The sequence below is a fragment of the Somniosus microcephalus genome, chromosome 1 (assembly GCF_052327205.1).
Source record: "Somniosus microcephalus isolate GS21.2 chromosome 1, FLI_Smic_1.0, whole genome shotgun sequence".
Classification (NCBI taxonomy): Eukaryota; Metazoa; Chordata; class Chondrichthyes; order Squaliformes; family Somniosidae; genus Somniosus; species Somniosus microcephalus.
The window spans coordinates 239653715-239667043 of NC_140987.1; the positions used below are offsets into that span (position 1 = coordinate 239653715).

Genomic DNA, 13329 nt, shown 5'->3' on the forward strand with positions numbered 1-13329 from the left:
GACATGGGAGATCTTTCTGATCCTTTTTGAATGGTGTCATGGGGTGGGAGGGGGTCGATTTTAACTATTACCGTTGGGCGGGAAATGGGATGCATCGGGGGCAGTCGCTCGTTTTACACCCCGCCTGATTTTCTTTCTATTGAAGACAAATATTGAAAACGGGTGACCGCCCCATTGCATCCAGTTTCCTGCCTGACGGGAACTGTTAAAATCAACCCCAGGATCTTTTACATGAACCACAACAGCCGTATAGAGCTTCCGTTTTAAGGTCTCATCTGAAAGACAATGTGGCACTCCTTCAGTACTGCACACAAGTGTCCACTTAGATTATGTGCTCAGGTACTTCAGCAAGTCCTGAGGCAAATGTATTACCAACCAAGCTAAGTGAACACTCCGTTATTAAGGCGATATGGGATTAAATAGTACTACTTGCATTTATGATCGTGATTTGATAGCAAGATTCAGCTGTATTTCTTAAAAGGAAGCACCAGAAAATTATACAAGGAACATGTCATCATGAGAAGCTCTTGCCTTGTGGGAAGATAATCAGTTCTCCCCCCCCCCCCCACCCCCCCAAAACAGGATAAAATGCAGATCACATAACATTTCCCTTTTTATAAATGATCACTGAAAATCAATTTTAAAAATAGCAGAGTTTAAATTCTCAGTTCTGATCTTCCATTTTACTTTCTGTAAAAATAAAACACATCTCAGCCAGAAAAGCAATTAAAAAGAGCTGCATTTAGGGAATCCAAGTTACAATGAAAGCCAATATAATCACAGTTCATATGAAGAAAGCATAGGCAATTCATTTAAGTCACTGAATGATGATTAGGTTGTGGCAGTGGCTCTTATCACATGATGGGTGTAAGTAAGTTCAGATAGTTTCAATGAGGCTTACCATCAAAGCAAGTCAACAGCACAAAATTCCCCATCACTGAGCAATAAATTGGCAATCTCACTCATGAGAGGCTACAACAATAGCTTGTACAGAAGAATTAAATGTTACGCTGAGGCAGCACTGAGGTTTGAAGTCAAGGTATCCCTCAATCAACACAACAGTGGTGCTATCCTACAGATATTCTAAGTGGATGCTAAGCTGCAGCAGACCATAAACAAACCTTGATGGAGCTAGGTATTTGGCTTTGGTCAAGCAAATATTTCAAATAAAGGCAGGCTGCCACAGCTTATTAATTGGAAAGTGATTGTCCAGACTCCAGATGGCAAAATTGATCCACCTGATCTTCAAATTGAAACCAATACTTCAGCCACAAGCTTCCCTGGAGATGGAGGATTTGAGACAACCACAGATAAAGCCAGAACAATCTTCCAGCCAAGCATTTCAGCTGGAGTAATGGGCTCTTTCACATTTGAGAGTGTGAGCATCAAGGGTAACTGAACTCCCAAGATTGTGGTTTTGGCACAGAATCTATTGATCAAGGTGTTGGGTCTGAGAATCTGCAAAAAGAGGTCAAAGCCAACATCTGCTCCAAAGTTCGGTACTGCTCAAGCACCATGATCTGGACCCTCAGCAACTCAGCATAAATTAACCAAGATCTGGAGAAAAACCGTAGATTCCTAGAAGAGTTCAATGCTTTCTTCATCATCATTATATTAAGATGGTACCTCAAGCAATACATCAGAGACTGGCAATAAATATCACTCTGTGCTGGATTAAACTCTCTCTCCGACCTTCACTGCTTGAGCATTTTAGCTTTGGACTGCAATATTACGAGTCATAATTGTCCCTATTTCCATATAGCTTAAAGACTACTTCAACAGACCAATCCTTGGCTTTTTCTTCCAATGCGAATCTTGTTGTTTCCCTTTCTGTTTATGGAATCTGCTGGTTGTACCTTAAAGCTTTGGAAGTAGTCTTCTTCCAATTCAATTGACATTTTGGCATCACGTAATTTTTCCTTACGCAGAATGTTCTTTTGTTTTTAAAAAGCTTCGGTGTTTCTCACACTGGACTTCCATCTCCATTCATTATTTGGTTGTTTTGCAACAATTGACTCATCAATTTTCTTCCGTTACAACTCAACAGAAATTAGAAGAGTTCAAAGCTTTCCGTCACTTATCTAGGCAGCTAGTGAAAACTACTGAAAGCATAAAAAAGTAACTTACAGCAATGAGGGTTTTGCTCAACACACTACCCTTTACTAGAGATGAGCCTTGACCTGGGTTTACTTTTTTTTTTAAATTACATCTTCATTCTTCAGCATCTAAATGACCTGAATTATATCTCCTCTCAAGCTTATTTTCTTCAGTGAAAAGAAAATTCTATAATTCTCCATTCTATAATCCCCTTCTTCACCATTTAATTTAGATTCCAACCCCCTCCCTGCCACCATCCACCCCACCCCTCCAAACAAAGTTCAGGAGTCATGCTCGTCATTCCTTACTATATCCTCACCAAAGCATCAGTGTCTTTTTGAAGTTAAGTTGCTCAAAATTGTAGGAAATACTCCAAATGTAGCATTAACATTAAATTATATATATATTAATTAAATTGAACAGTTCACCTGAATAATATGCTCTATAGGGCATTTCCAGTAGTTGATTAGATTTTATTGAGAACAGCTTCAGAATAACTGAATATTTTTTATGAATGGTTAATGATTAAACCCATATCCTTGTCCAGGTTGCAACCTTTGCTAATGATACCCATCCACTAAATCCACTTTGTTTCTTGTAAGGCTCTGCACATTGGAATATTTCTCCACATTTAAAGCTGTCTTCCATTCATTGGCCCTATTCACCTAATGTGTCCCAACCCTTCTAATCATTTTACTAATCTCTCTACATTAACACAAGGCCACGTAGCTTGGTGTCATCACAGAGTCTTATGATCACAACTGATTACAGATGGATTCATGACCAAGGAAGATCAAGTAATGAAAAATTGTACTGATAAGCCGCAGGTAGCTATGAAGTTAATTAAGCCAAATCATTGCCGCAGACGTAATGGCAATGGGGTTTCAGTTCAATCAACTTACAATTTCAAAAGTCTAAATCATAAGGCACTTGGAGGGGAGGGGGGGGGGGGGGGAAAGAGAAAATAAACAGCTTAGAAGAGGGATGGCCATAATCTGTGGCTGACATCTAAGCCTATCCAAACAGATGCTTTTGAAAATAAAGGCTTTGATAGGTCAGGGATTTACATTTCCAAGGGTCTAAGTTTGGAGCTAAGCCAAGCCTTCACTTCACATCGAACTGGACGACTGAATACTGATTCGAATTATTCTAGTTCAGCTGGGAATTGAAAGGAGAGAGCGTTTATTAATCTAGCTACGAGAGATTTGGCAGACTTCCTAAGTTGCTGGCATCGTAGCTCATATAAGCTACACTTATGACACAGTCTTACAATCTTGGCATTTCCTATCACGGCAGCGTCTTTTCTAGTTTCTGAGGTGCCTGTGCATATTTCAAAGGATGGGTGCACTCTGGTTGAGGTATTGAAAGTGATGTGTTAGGCAGACAACCAGCTGTTTCTGTGCTGGCATTTTGTTTCCAAATTTAAATGGTTAATGATGGGACACATGGCTCTGATGAAAGGTCATCAACCTGAAACGTCAGCTCTGTCTCTCTCTCCACAGATGCTGTGTTTCCAGCATTTTGTTTTTATTTCAGATTTCCAGCACCGCAGTATTTTGCTTTTGTTTTACACATGGTTAATGCTTGCTTTCCTCCTCAGGATGGATTTTTGGTTGATTCTCATAGTAGGATTGCCCCACATTGTTTTATTCAAATATTCATCAAGCTGCTCTTTTTTGTAAAAAAAAAACAGGGTTGATGAACACAGCATTAAAGGGAAATAAGTCATTTCAGGTAATGTACAAGAGTCCATGGTGACCTATCACACTGCTTTAGTAGATTATTAAATGGGTTATATATCATGGCAATATTTCACTCTAAACACTGTACAAACCAAAACAATAAAATGCATTGTAAAACACTTCTAATATATTTGTATATTTTTCTGGGAAAAAAATGTAATATGTAGCATATGGAAATAATCTTAAATTGACTACAGTTATGAATCATGGGCCATCACAACTTTACTGAAGCAACAATTAACATCCCGTTAGTAACTAGTGAATTGGCATAGTCTGAGCACTGCAGTGTTCATTGTTTGCGATTCCTTCAGATCAACGTCACTTGTCTATATAAATGCAAGTTGTTGTTGTCATTGTTTGGCATTCAGGCAGGAAGGCTGTATGACAAAGTATTTTTAATTAAAATTTGAGCATGGTATTGGCTTCATTAAATATGCTAAACTACATCAGGGATGAAGATCCAGCTTCAATGACAGAAAACATATTCCAACTTAAATACTTGTTAAATATTTTTTAGTTGATTTCTGTACACCTGATTTACGTGGGCGGGGGCCAAGCAACTTGAGTCAAATGCAAACATCTTCTGGGACTTGTTCCAACATATGTTTGTTGAACGGTTTCTTTTATAATTTAAGCTATTACTAAAAGATTAGCATTACTGAAAATTGGTAAGTCACCTGGTCCAGATGGAATGCATCCTAGGTTGCTGAAAGAAGCAAAGGTAGAAATAGCAGAGGCATTGGTCGCAATCTTTCAATCCTCATTGGATACAGCAGTAGTGCCAGAGGACTGCTAATGTTATTTGAGAAAAGGGAGAGGCATAAACCAGGAAACTACAGGCCAGTCACCCCAACATTGGTGGCAAGAATGTTACTGGAAACCATTATCAGGGGCAAAATAAACTTTCATTTGGAAAGGCATGGGTTAATCAAAGAGAGCCAGCATGGATTTGTTAAAGGTAAATTGTGTCCGACTAACTTGACTGAATTCTTTGATGAGGTAACAGGGAAGGTTGATCAAGGTAGTGCAGTAGATGTTGCATGTATGGACTTTCGGAAGGCATTTGACAAAGTGCCACACAGGAGGTTTATTAAGATGGATGCCAATGGAATTAAGGGGAAAGTGGCGGTATGGATACAAAATTGGCTCAGTGACAGGAAGCAGAGTGTGGTGGTAGATGGATGTTTTTCGACTGGGAGGTGGTTTGCAAGGCTGTTCCCCAAGGGTCAGTTTTGCAGTTTTTATAAATGACCTAGATTTGGGTGTACAGGGCAGCATTATAAATTTTGCAGATGATATGAAACTTGGCAAAGCAGTAGATCATGATGAGGATAGTTATAGGCTTCAGGATGTCATAGACAGGATGGTGAAATGGGCAGAAGCATAGCAGATGGAGTTCAATGTGGAGAAGTGTGAAGTGGTGCACTCTGGGAAGACTAATATGGAAAGACAGCATAATATAAATGACATGACTTTGAAACATGTAGATGAGCAGAAAGGCCTGGTATCCATATACACAAATCCTTAAAGGCGGCAGGGCAAGTTGATAAGGTTGTTAAAAAAAAGCATATGGGTTACTTGGGTTTATAAATAGAGGCATAGAATATAAAAGTAAAGAGTTCATGCTAGAACTTTATAAATCACTGGTTAGGCCTCAGCTGGAATATTGTGGACAATTCTGGGCACCACACTTCAGGAAAGATGTAAAGGCCTTAGAAAGGGTACAGAGGAGGTTTACCAGGATCGTACCAGGGATGAGGGACTACAGTTATAAGGAAAGGTTGGAAAAGTTAGGACTGTTCTCCTTGAAAAGAGGAGGTAAAGTGGTGACCTAATTGAAGTTTTCAAGATGTTTCAAGAGGTTTTGACAGAGTAAATAGGAGAAAAATATTCCCTCTGATGAGTGGGTCAATATCCAGAGGTCATAGATTCAAAATCATTGGCAAAAGATCTAGAGGGGAGATGAGGACAATTTTTTTCACTGAGAGTTGTCGGAATCTGGAACTTGATTCCATAAATAATTTTAAAAGGGAGTTGGGCAGGTACTTGAGGATGAGGAACTTATAGGGTTACAGACAAAAAGTGGGGATGTGGGACTAAGCACGACTGCTCTTTCAAAGAGACTACACAGGCACAATGGGCCGAATGGTCCCCTTTGGTGCAGTAAGTTTCTATGATTCTATTTAAATTTACTTGGTCCACTCCTCTTCTACTTCTACATGCTCCCCCTTGGCAAAATCATCTGCAAACGTGGGGTCAGCTTCCACATGTATGCCAATGACATCAGTTCTCCACCATCTCCCTTGACCCTTCACTGCTTCTGTGCTGTCAGACTGCTTATCCAAAATCTAGTCTTGGATGAGCAGCAATTTCCTTCAACGAAACAATCGGAAGACCAAAGCCATTATCTTTGGCTCCCGGGACAATCTCTGTACCCCCACCACTAACTCCACCCCCTATTCCTGATCACTGTCGCAGGTTGAACCAGAGTATCCACAACTTTGGCATTCTATTTGATCAGAGCCGAGCTTCTGACCCCATATTCTCTCCATCACAAAGACTTCCTACTTCAATCTCTAACAATGTCTCTACCTTAGTCTATCTGTCACTGAAACTCTTGGCCATGCCTTTGTCACTTCCAGACTCAACTATTCCAATGCTCTCTTGATCACCCTCCCATCCTTTCTAAATTTCAACTTATTCAAAGCTCTGCTGCCCGTATCCTATCGTGATGGATGAGTAGTCCCAGTCATCCATCATGCCTGTTTTGCTGACTTAAATTGGCTCCTAGTGCCCAATGCCTCAAATTTGAAATTCTCATCCTTATGTTCAAACCCTTCTATGGCCTCACCCCATCTCATTACTGTAACCTTCTCTAGCACTACAAAACCCATCCTGCCTCAAACTCTTGTTGCTTTGACTCTGGCCTCGAGTGTCCTCTGCTCCTTTGCCACAACCATTGGAGTCTGTGCCTTAAATCCGCGAGGCTGCATGTTCTGGAATTACTGCCGCCTCGCCAGTTCCATTTCCTCCTTTAGGACCCTCCTTAAAACCCACCTCTTTGACCAGGTTTTTGGTCACACCTCTTAGGGGGGAAAATTGGGTCGCGCCCCCTTTGGGGTGCTAACTTTGCCAGGCCCGAAAATATTAGCACCCACGTGGTTGAAATTCATTGGTAGCGCCCCAAGAGGGAGGTGGGGCGCTACGGGAAGTGCCCCGCCTCCCTCTTGGGGCACTGCAAGTGAATATCACGGCGCTACGTGCCGCAGCGCGTCATGGTACTGCAGGCCTTCCTCCCCTTATTAAAGGGGAGGGGCCTTGCACAGTGCAACCCGGGGCCCAGCTGGGCCTCCAGGGATTGGAGTGCCAGCAAAAGAGCCCGGCACGTCTTGAGTGCCGGGCTCACGGAGTGTAGCCGGTACCCCGCGGGGGGGGGGGGGGGGGGGGCTGCACAGGTGGTCAGCGGCAGCAATGGAGGCAGCTGCTAGCAGGCGGCCAGCAAAAAAATTTGCGCCGCCCCGGCCGTAGATATGCCCCCTTGACCCCTGTCGGACATAGTGTCCGGCAGTGAGTCAGGGGGCACTACGGAAGATCACAGCTGGGGCATGAGCGGGACGCTGTGCACGGCAATGATGCCATCGCCAAAGCGCCACGGGGCACTAATGGTTACCGCTGCCACTAACCTCCCGCTGAATTTCGTGGGAGGCATTGGTGGTGCCACGCCCAGGCGCTAGTTATGTGCGCCCCATTATCGCCCTCTTAGGATGCTAACGGGAGGAGCAAATCAACCAAATTTTTCCCCCTTAATATCTCCTCCTTTGGCTCAGTGTCCCTTTTCTACCCCTACATGCAATGTTTTCCTAGGTCAAAGTCTTTTGTCGTTGAAATCGAAAGCCTTCAAAAAGAGATAGCTGCACCAGAGAGCTGGCATAGACAGCGTGAAAAAAAAAGGAACTGCTAAATAAGACACGTCACTTGTATCATAGCTAAGCATACCAATCAAACTAGCTCTGCATCATCAAGGAATTAGCGAAGCTTAGTAACTACAGTAACAAATATTTACTGCTACTATTTAGTTGTTCTATTACAGTTTTAAAAAATTATTTGCTAGTTAAAGCTCAAGTCAAAACTAGTGTGTTATTTTGCCACCTTCCAAAGATACGGAGCATCATGTGATAGCTGCAATAAATTCAAGAGGGTTCTCTGTTCAATCCCCAGACATGTTACAAATTTACATAGATATCTGGACAAGTGAAAACACTCGTTCACCTGCGAGAGGAGTCTGAAACACGGAAGCCAAAAAATATCTAGAATAAAAAAAATGAAGAAAGCTAAAAATATCACGGGCAGTTCAAAAAGCCATCACGAATGACAGCTGAAAAGGAGGGGCATTGTCTTCCTTATGAAGTGGACTATTACAACCAGAAACTCAGACATTGGACATACAACATTAAACTGTCCCTTCTGAAGGAAACCTCGACTCTTCCCTTTCCCACCACCCATCGCCCTCCCCCCCAAATCCTGGCTCTGGGATGAAGGTGCACAGACCATTGTCTCTTCCAATTGAGATTTTGGAACACACACTACCTGCCTCATTAATTGACCAAATGTCCCCTTACAAAGTGTGAGCTCAGATACTGCACGACCAACTACCTAGAGCAGGGACATTCAACATGGTAGCCTGTTTCAGTGCAGTGCAGGGGAGGGGGAGATGTAATGATATAGGCCCATCGCGTTTATCCTAAATTAAATAGTATCATCAGAAAACACACACACATTTAAGCTGGGCTTGTCTAACGTGTGGTGTTTCAATCAGCATAGCCAATTTACAGCAGTTCCAAGATTGTTTTTAATCAGTTTCTTCCAACATTGACATTAATTGTGGGGTGTGAGCAGGAGTAAGAGAAAGAGTGTGTGAGAGTGCGTTATATCTACTTGCTTCATTACTTTACAGTACCTCATCATTCCTAGTCAGGTATTCTATTTATGACATCAATATTTTGGCAGAAAAACAAGATTTTTTTTCTCAAATGGTAATTGAAATCGCTCATCAGGAATTCTAACTGATTCAGCTTCTAGTGCAGAGGGCCAAACTGGGCATCAACCAATTGCTTTTAAGTAGACAACTGTGAAAGCACAAAGTAACATAGTGCTGAAACTCCAAAGTATGCAAAAACCTGCAACTGTTGAGGGAGGATGTTACTGGAGAAAGTCCTTGGTATAATTACATCAGTGGGGTGGCATGGGTACCAATGGATACTTATTTGTACTGGCTTCTAACAGGCCATGGCATTTTTATTACATAACTATTGGATAATTATTAGAGTGATTCATAGCACAGATGGAGTTGCCTGACAGTGTCACAGATATGACAACTCTGTTGAGCAAAAATCAGCTAGGCATCATGGTTTGATTGATCCTGGCAATACAGTGATACGCTTATCAATTACTTCATAAAAGGTGATGAGTCGAAGAAGAGATGACGAGTCGAAAGAAGAGATGAATAAGGCTTTTATTAGCTAAGAAGAGACCATGCTTCTTCGTGAGTGACTGAACAAGTCTGAACGAAACCCACACAGTGGTGGGTGGAGTCAGCTGAGGCATGCCTCCATACACAGCGCCACCCAGAGGTGGCAATATACAATACAGTGGTTTACCACATTCACCCCTTGTTTAATGTGAAGTCCGGCGGGGTGAAGGGTACTACAAGTTAAGTCTATCAGGAGGCCTTGTCTGACGTCCTGATCGTCGTGGTGGCGGCGGTGGTGTTGCAGCATCCGACGTCGGGTCTGGTGTCTGGGTGGTTGGCGAAGATTCCTGGGGCTTTGGCATGCCGTCTGCAGGGGTTGGGTTGGGAGGGGTGGTGGGGGATAACAGTGGTAAGGGGGATAACGGTGGTAAGGGGGATAACGGTGGTAATTCAGGGGTACCCGAGGGTGCGAGATCTCGTATGGAGACCGTGTCCTCCCGCCCGTCTGGGTATGTCACCCAGGCATACTGGGGGTTGGCGTGTAGGAGGTGCACCCGCTCGACCAGGGGGTCCGTTTTATGCGTCCTCACGTGCCTCCGCAGTAGGACGGGCCCAGGAGAAGTCAACCATGCCGGTAGCGAGGTTCCCGATGTAGACTTCCGGGGGAAAACGAACATTTTCTCATGAGGGGTCGCATTAGTGGCAGTACAAAGCAGTGACCGAATGGAGTGGAGCGCTGCAGGGAGGACCTCCTGCCAGCGGGAGGTCGGAAGGCCCTTAGATTTTAGTGCTAAGAGGACTGCCTTCCAAACCGTCGCGTTCTCCCTTTCCACCTGGCCGTTCCCCCGGGGGTTGTAACTGGTGGTCCTGCTCGTGGCGATACCTCTTGTTAGCAGGTACTGCCGAAGTTCGTCGCTCATGAACGATGAGCCCCTGTCGCTATGTATATAGCTGGGGAACCCGAACAGAGCGAAGATGTCATTCAGACACTTGATGACCGTGGTACTGGTCATGTCTGGGCAAGGGATGGCAAAGGGGAAACGGGAGTACTCATCAACTATGTTGAGGAAGTACACATTGCGGTCAGCGGAGGGGAGGGGCCCTTTAAAATCGACGCTCAGGCGTTCGAAGGGGCGGGTGGCCTTGATCAGGCTTGCTCTGTCCGGCCTATAGAAGTGCGGTTTGCACTCGGCGCAGATTTGGCAGCTCTTGGTCATGGTCCTGACCTCCTCGATGGAGTAGGGCAGGTTACGGGATTTGATAAAATGGAAAAACCTGGTGACCCCCGGGTGGCAGAGGTCATTGTGGAGGGACTGCAGCCTATCACTCTGCGCGTTGGCGCATGTACCACGTGATAGGGCATCTGGGGGCTCATTGAGTTTCCCTGGCCGATACAAGATATCATAATTGTAGGTGGAGAGTTCGATTCTCCACCTCAAGATCTTGTCGTTCTTGATTTTACCCCTCTGCTTATTATTAAACATAAAAGCTACTGAACGCTGGTCAGTGAGCAGGGTAAATCGTTTCCCGGCCAGGTAATGCCTCCAGTGACGCACCGCTTCTACAATAGCCTGGGCCTCCTTTTCGACGGAGGAGTGTCTCGTCTCGGGGCCCTGGAGGGTCCTTGAGAAAAAGGCCACGGGTCTGCCCGCCTGGTTAAGGGTCGCGGCTAGGGCGAAGTCGGAGGCATCGCTCTCCACTTGGAAGGGGATGGACTCATCCACCGCGTGCATTGCGGCCTTCGCGATATCGTTCTTGATAAGAGTGAAGGCTGCACATGCCTCTGGTGTCAGGGGGAAGGAGGTGGCTTTGATGAGGGGCCTGGCTTTGTCTGCATAGAGGGGCACCCACTGGGCGTAGTAGGAGAAAAACCCCAGGCATCTCTTCAGTGCTTTTTGGCAGTGGGGAAGGGGTAGCTCCATTAGGGGGCGCATTCTGTCGGGGTCGGGCCCGATGACTCCGTTCTCCACCACGCAGCCGAGGATGGCCAGGCGCTTGGTGTGAAACATACATTTTTCCTTATTGTACGTTAGGTTCAGCCGTTGGGCCGTACGGAGGAAATTTGCTAGATTAACGTCGTGGTCCTGCTGGTCGTGGCCGCAGATGGTGACGTTATCCAAATAGGGGAAGGTTGCCCGCAGCGCATTCTGGTCAACCATTCGGTCCATCTCCCTTTGGAAGACCGAAACCCCGTTGGTGACGCCGAAGGGGACCCTAAGGAAGTGGTAGAGGCGGCCGTTTGCCTCGAAGGCAGTATACTGGCGGTCCTCATGGCGGATGGGCAGCTGGTGGTACGCTGACTTAAGGTCGATGGTGGAGAATACTTTGTATTGCGCAATCTGATTGACCATATCAGATATGCGAGGGAGGGGGTACGCGTCCAGCTGGGTGTACCGGTTTATGGTTTGGCTGTAGTCGATTACCATGCGGCGTTTTGCAGTGGTTTTAACGACTACAACCTGGGCTCGCCAGGGGCTAGTGCTACCTTCGATAATGCCCTCCTTCAATAGCCGCTCCACCTCAGAGCTGATAAAAGCTCTGTCCCCGGCACTGTACCGCCTGCTTTTGGTAGCGATGGGTTTACAGTCGCGGGTGAGGTTAGCGAACAGGGGAGGGGGGGGGACTTTTAATGTGGAAAGGCTGCAGGTGGTTTGCAGCGGGCGATTTAAAAGTTGTTGGTTGCAGACTGTGAGTGGGGGGAGGGGTCCACCGTATGCTAGTGTGACACTCTTAAGGTGGCACTGAAAATCCAACCCTAGCAGGACGGCAGCGCAAAGACGGGGCAGGACTAGCAGTTTAAATTTTTTATATTCAGTGCCCCCTACTGACAGGGTCACCACACAGTAGCCACTGATGTCCATTGACTGGGACTTGGACGCCATAGAAACGCGATGGTGCGTTGGCAGAATCGTGAGGGAGTGGCTACGTACCGTGTCGGGGTGGACGAAACTCTCTGTGCTCCCGCTGTCGATCAGGCAACTGGTGGCGCGGCCGTTTACCGCGATATCCATCATGGAGCTGGATAGATGGTGAGGGAGGGCTTGATCCAGCGTCACGGAGGCCAGTATGTGGCTTAGTGAGTCACTATAGTCATCCGCCGAGACGGTGGTCGGTTCCGGTGACGAAATGGCGGTTGAGTGCGTTGGATACGATGGCGGCGGATGCCATGCGGCCGGGGGTACACAAAATGGCGGATAAGATGGCTGCTCCCACGGCCCGCACGCTGCGCTGCTGGCTGGCTTCCCCTTGCAGGCGTTAGCGTAATGGCCTTTCTTCCCGCAGCCCGAGCAGGTAGCTGTCTTAGCTGGGCAGTGCGCTCTGGGATGTTTTAACTGGCCACAGAAATAGCATTTTTGGGCCTGGTTACTGGGCATCGAAGCAGTTCTTACCGGAGGCTGCTGTCTCGGTTGGGTCGCTGCAGCGGTTGGTGCCGGGGGCGGCGGTCCCGTGTCCCACGGTTTCGATTGCCATGTCTCGGCGCCGTTACGGGGGTATGCCTCGAGGTTTCGGTGGGCCTCCTCTAACGAGAGCGCAAGGGCAATGGCCGTCTTCAGGTCGGGTTCCTTGCTTTCTAGCAGTCTCTGCCGGGTGTGGTCTGACTGGAGGCCCCTGACGAAGGCATCACAGGCGAGTCCCTGCGCGTGCTCCACAGCCGTTACCGCTTTACAATCGCAGTCTCTGCAGAGTGCCAGTAGCGCCCGTGCAAATGCCCCTACCGATTCTCCCGGTTGCTGCCTGCGGGATCCCAAGAGGTGTCGGGCGTAAATTGTGTTCACTGGGCGCGTATATTGCCCTTTTAGTAGCTCGAGGGCCGCCACGTACGTATTAGAGTCCCGGATTAGCATATATACTTGATGGCTCACCTGGGCGGTCAAAATTTTCAGTTTGTGATCCTCCTCTGTAACCTGTGAGATTGCGAGGAAGGATTCAAAGCAGCTCAGCCAGTGTTCAAACTTGGCTGATGCACCCACCTCTTGAGGGTCGAGGTCCAGGCGTGGTGGTCTGAGGGCTCTCAGCAAT

General features: G+C 46.3%; 2 protein-coding genes across 23 annotated transcripts in view; both read right to left on the reverse strand.

Moving 5' to 3' along the window:
• Positions 1–13329, reverse strand: part of LOC147124680 (adhesion G protein-coupled receptor L3-like) — a 783432-nt gene that overhangs the window by 389397 nt on the left and 380706 nt on the right. The gene's annotated exons all lie outside the window — the stretch shown is intronic.
• The window catches only part of LOC147124681 (uncharacterized), a 40747-nt gene continuing 28663 nt past the window's right edge, over positions 1246–13329 (reverse strand). The window contains exon 3 of the mRNA XM_085965926.1: positions 1246–1458. Within this exon, the coding sequence (XP_085822052.1) occupies positions 1246–1458 (213 nt within the window). The remainder of the gene's footprint in view (positions 1459–13329) is intronic.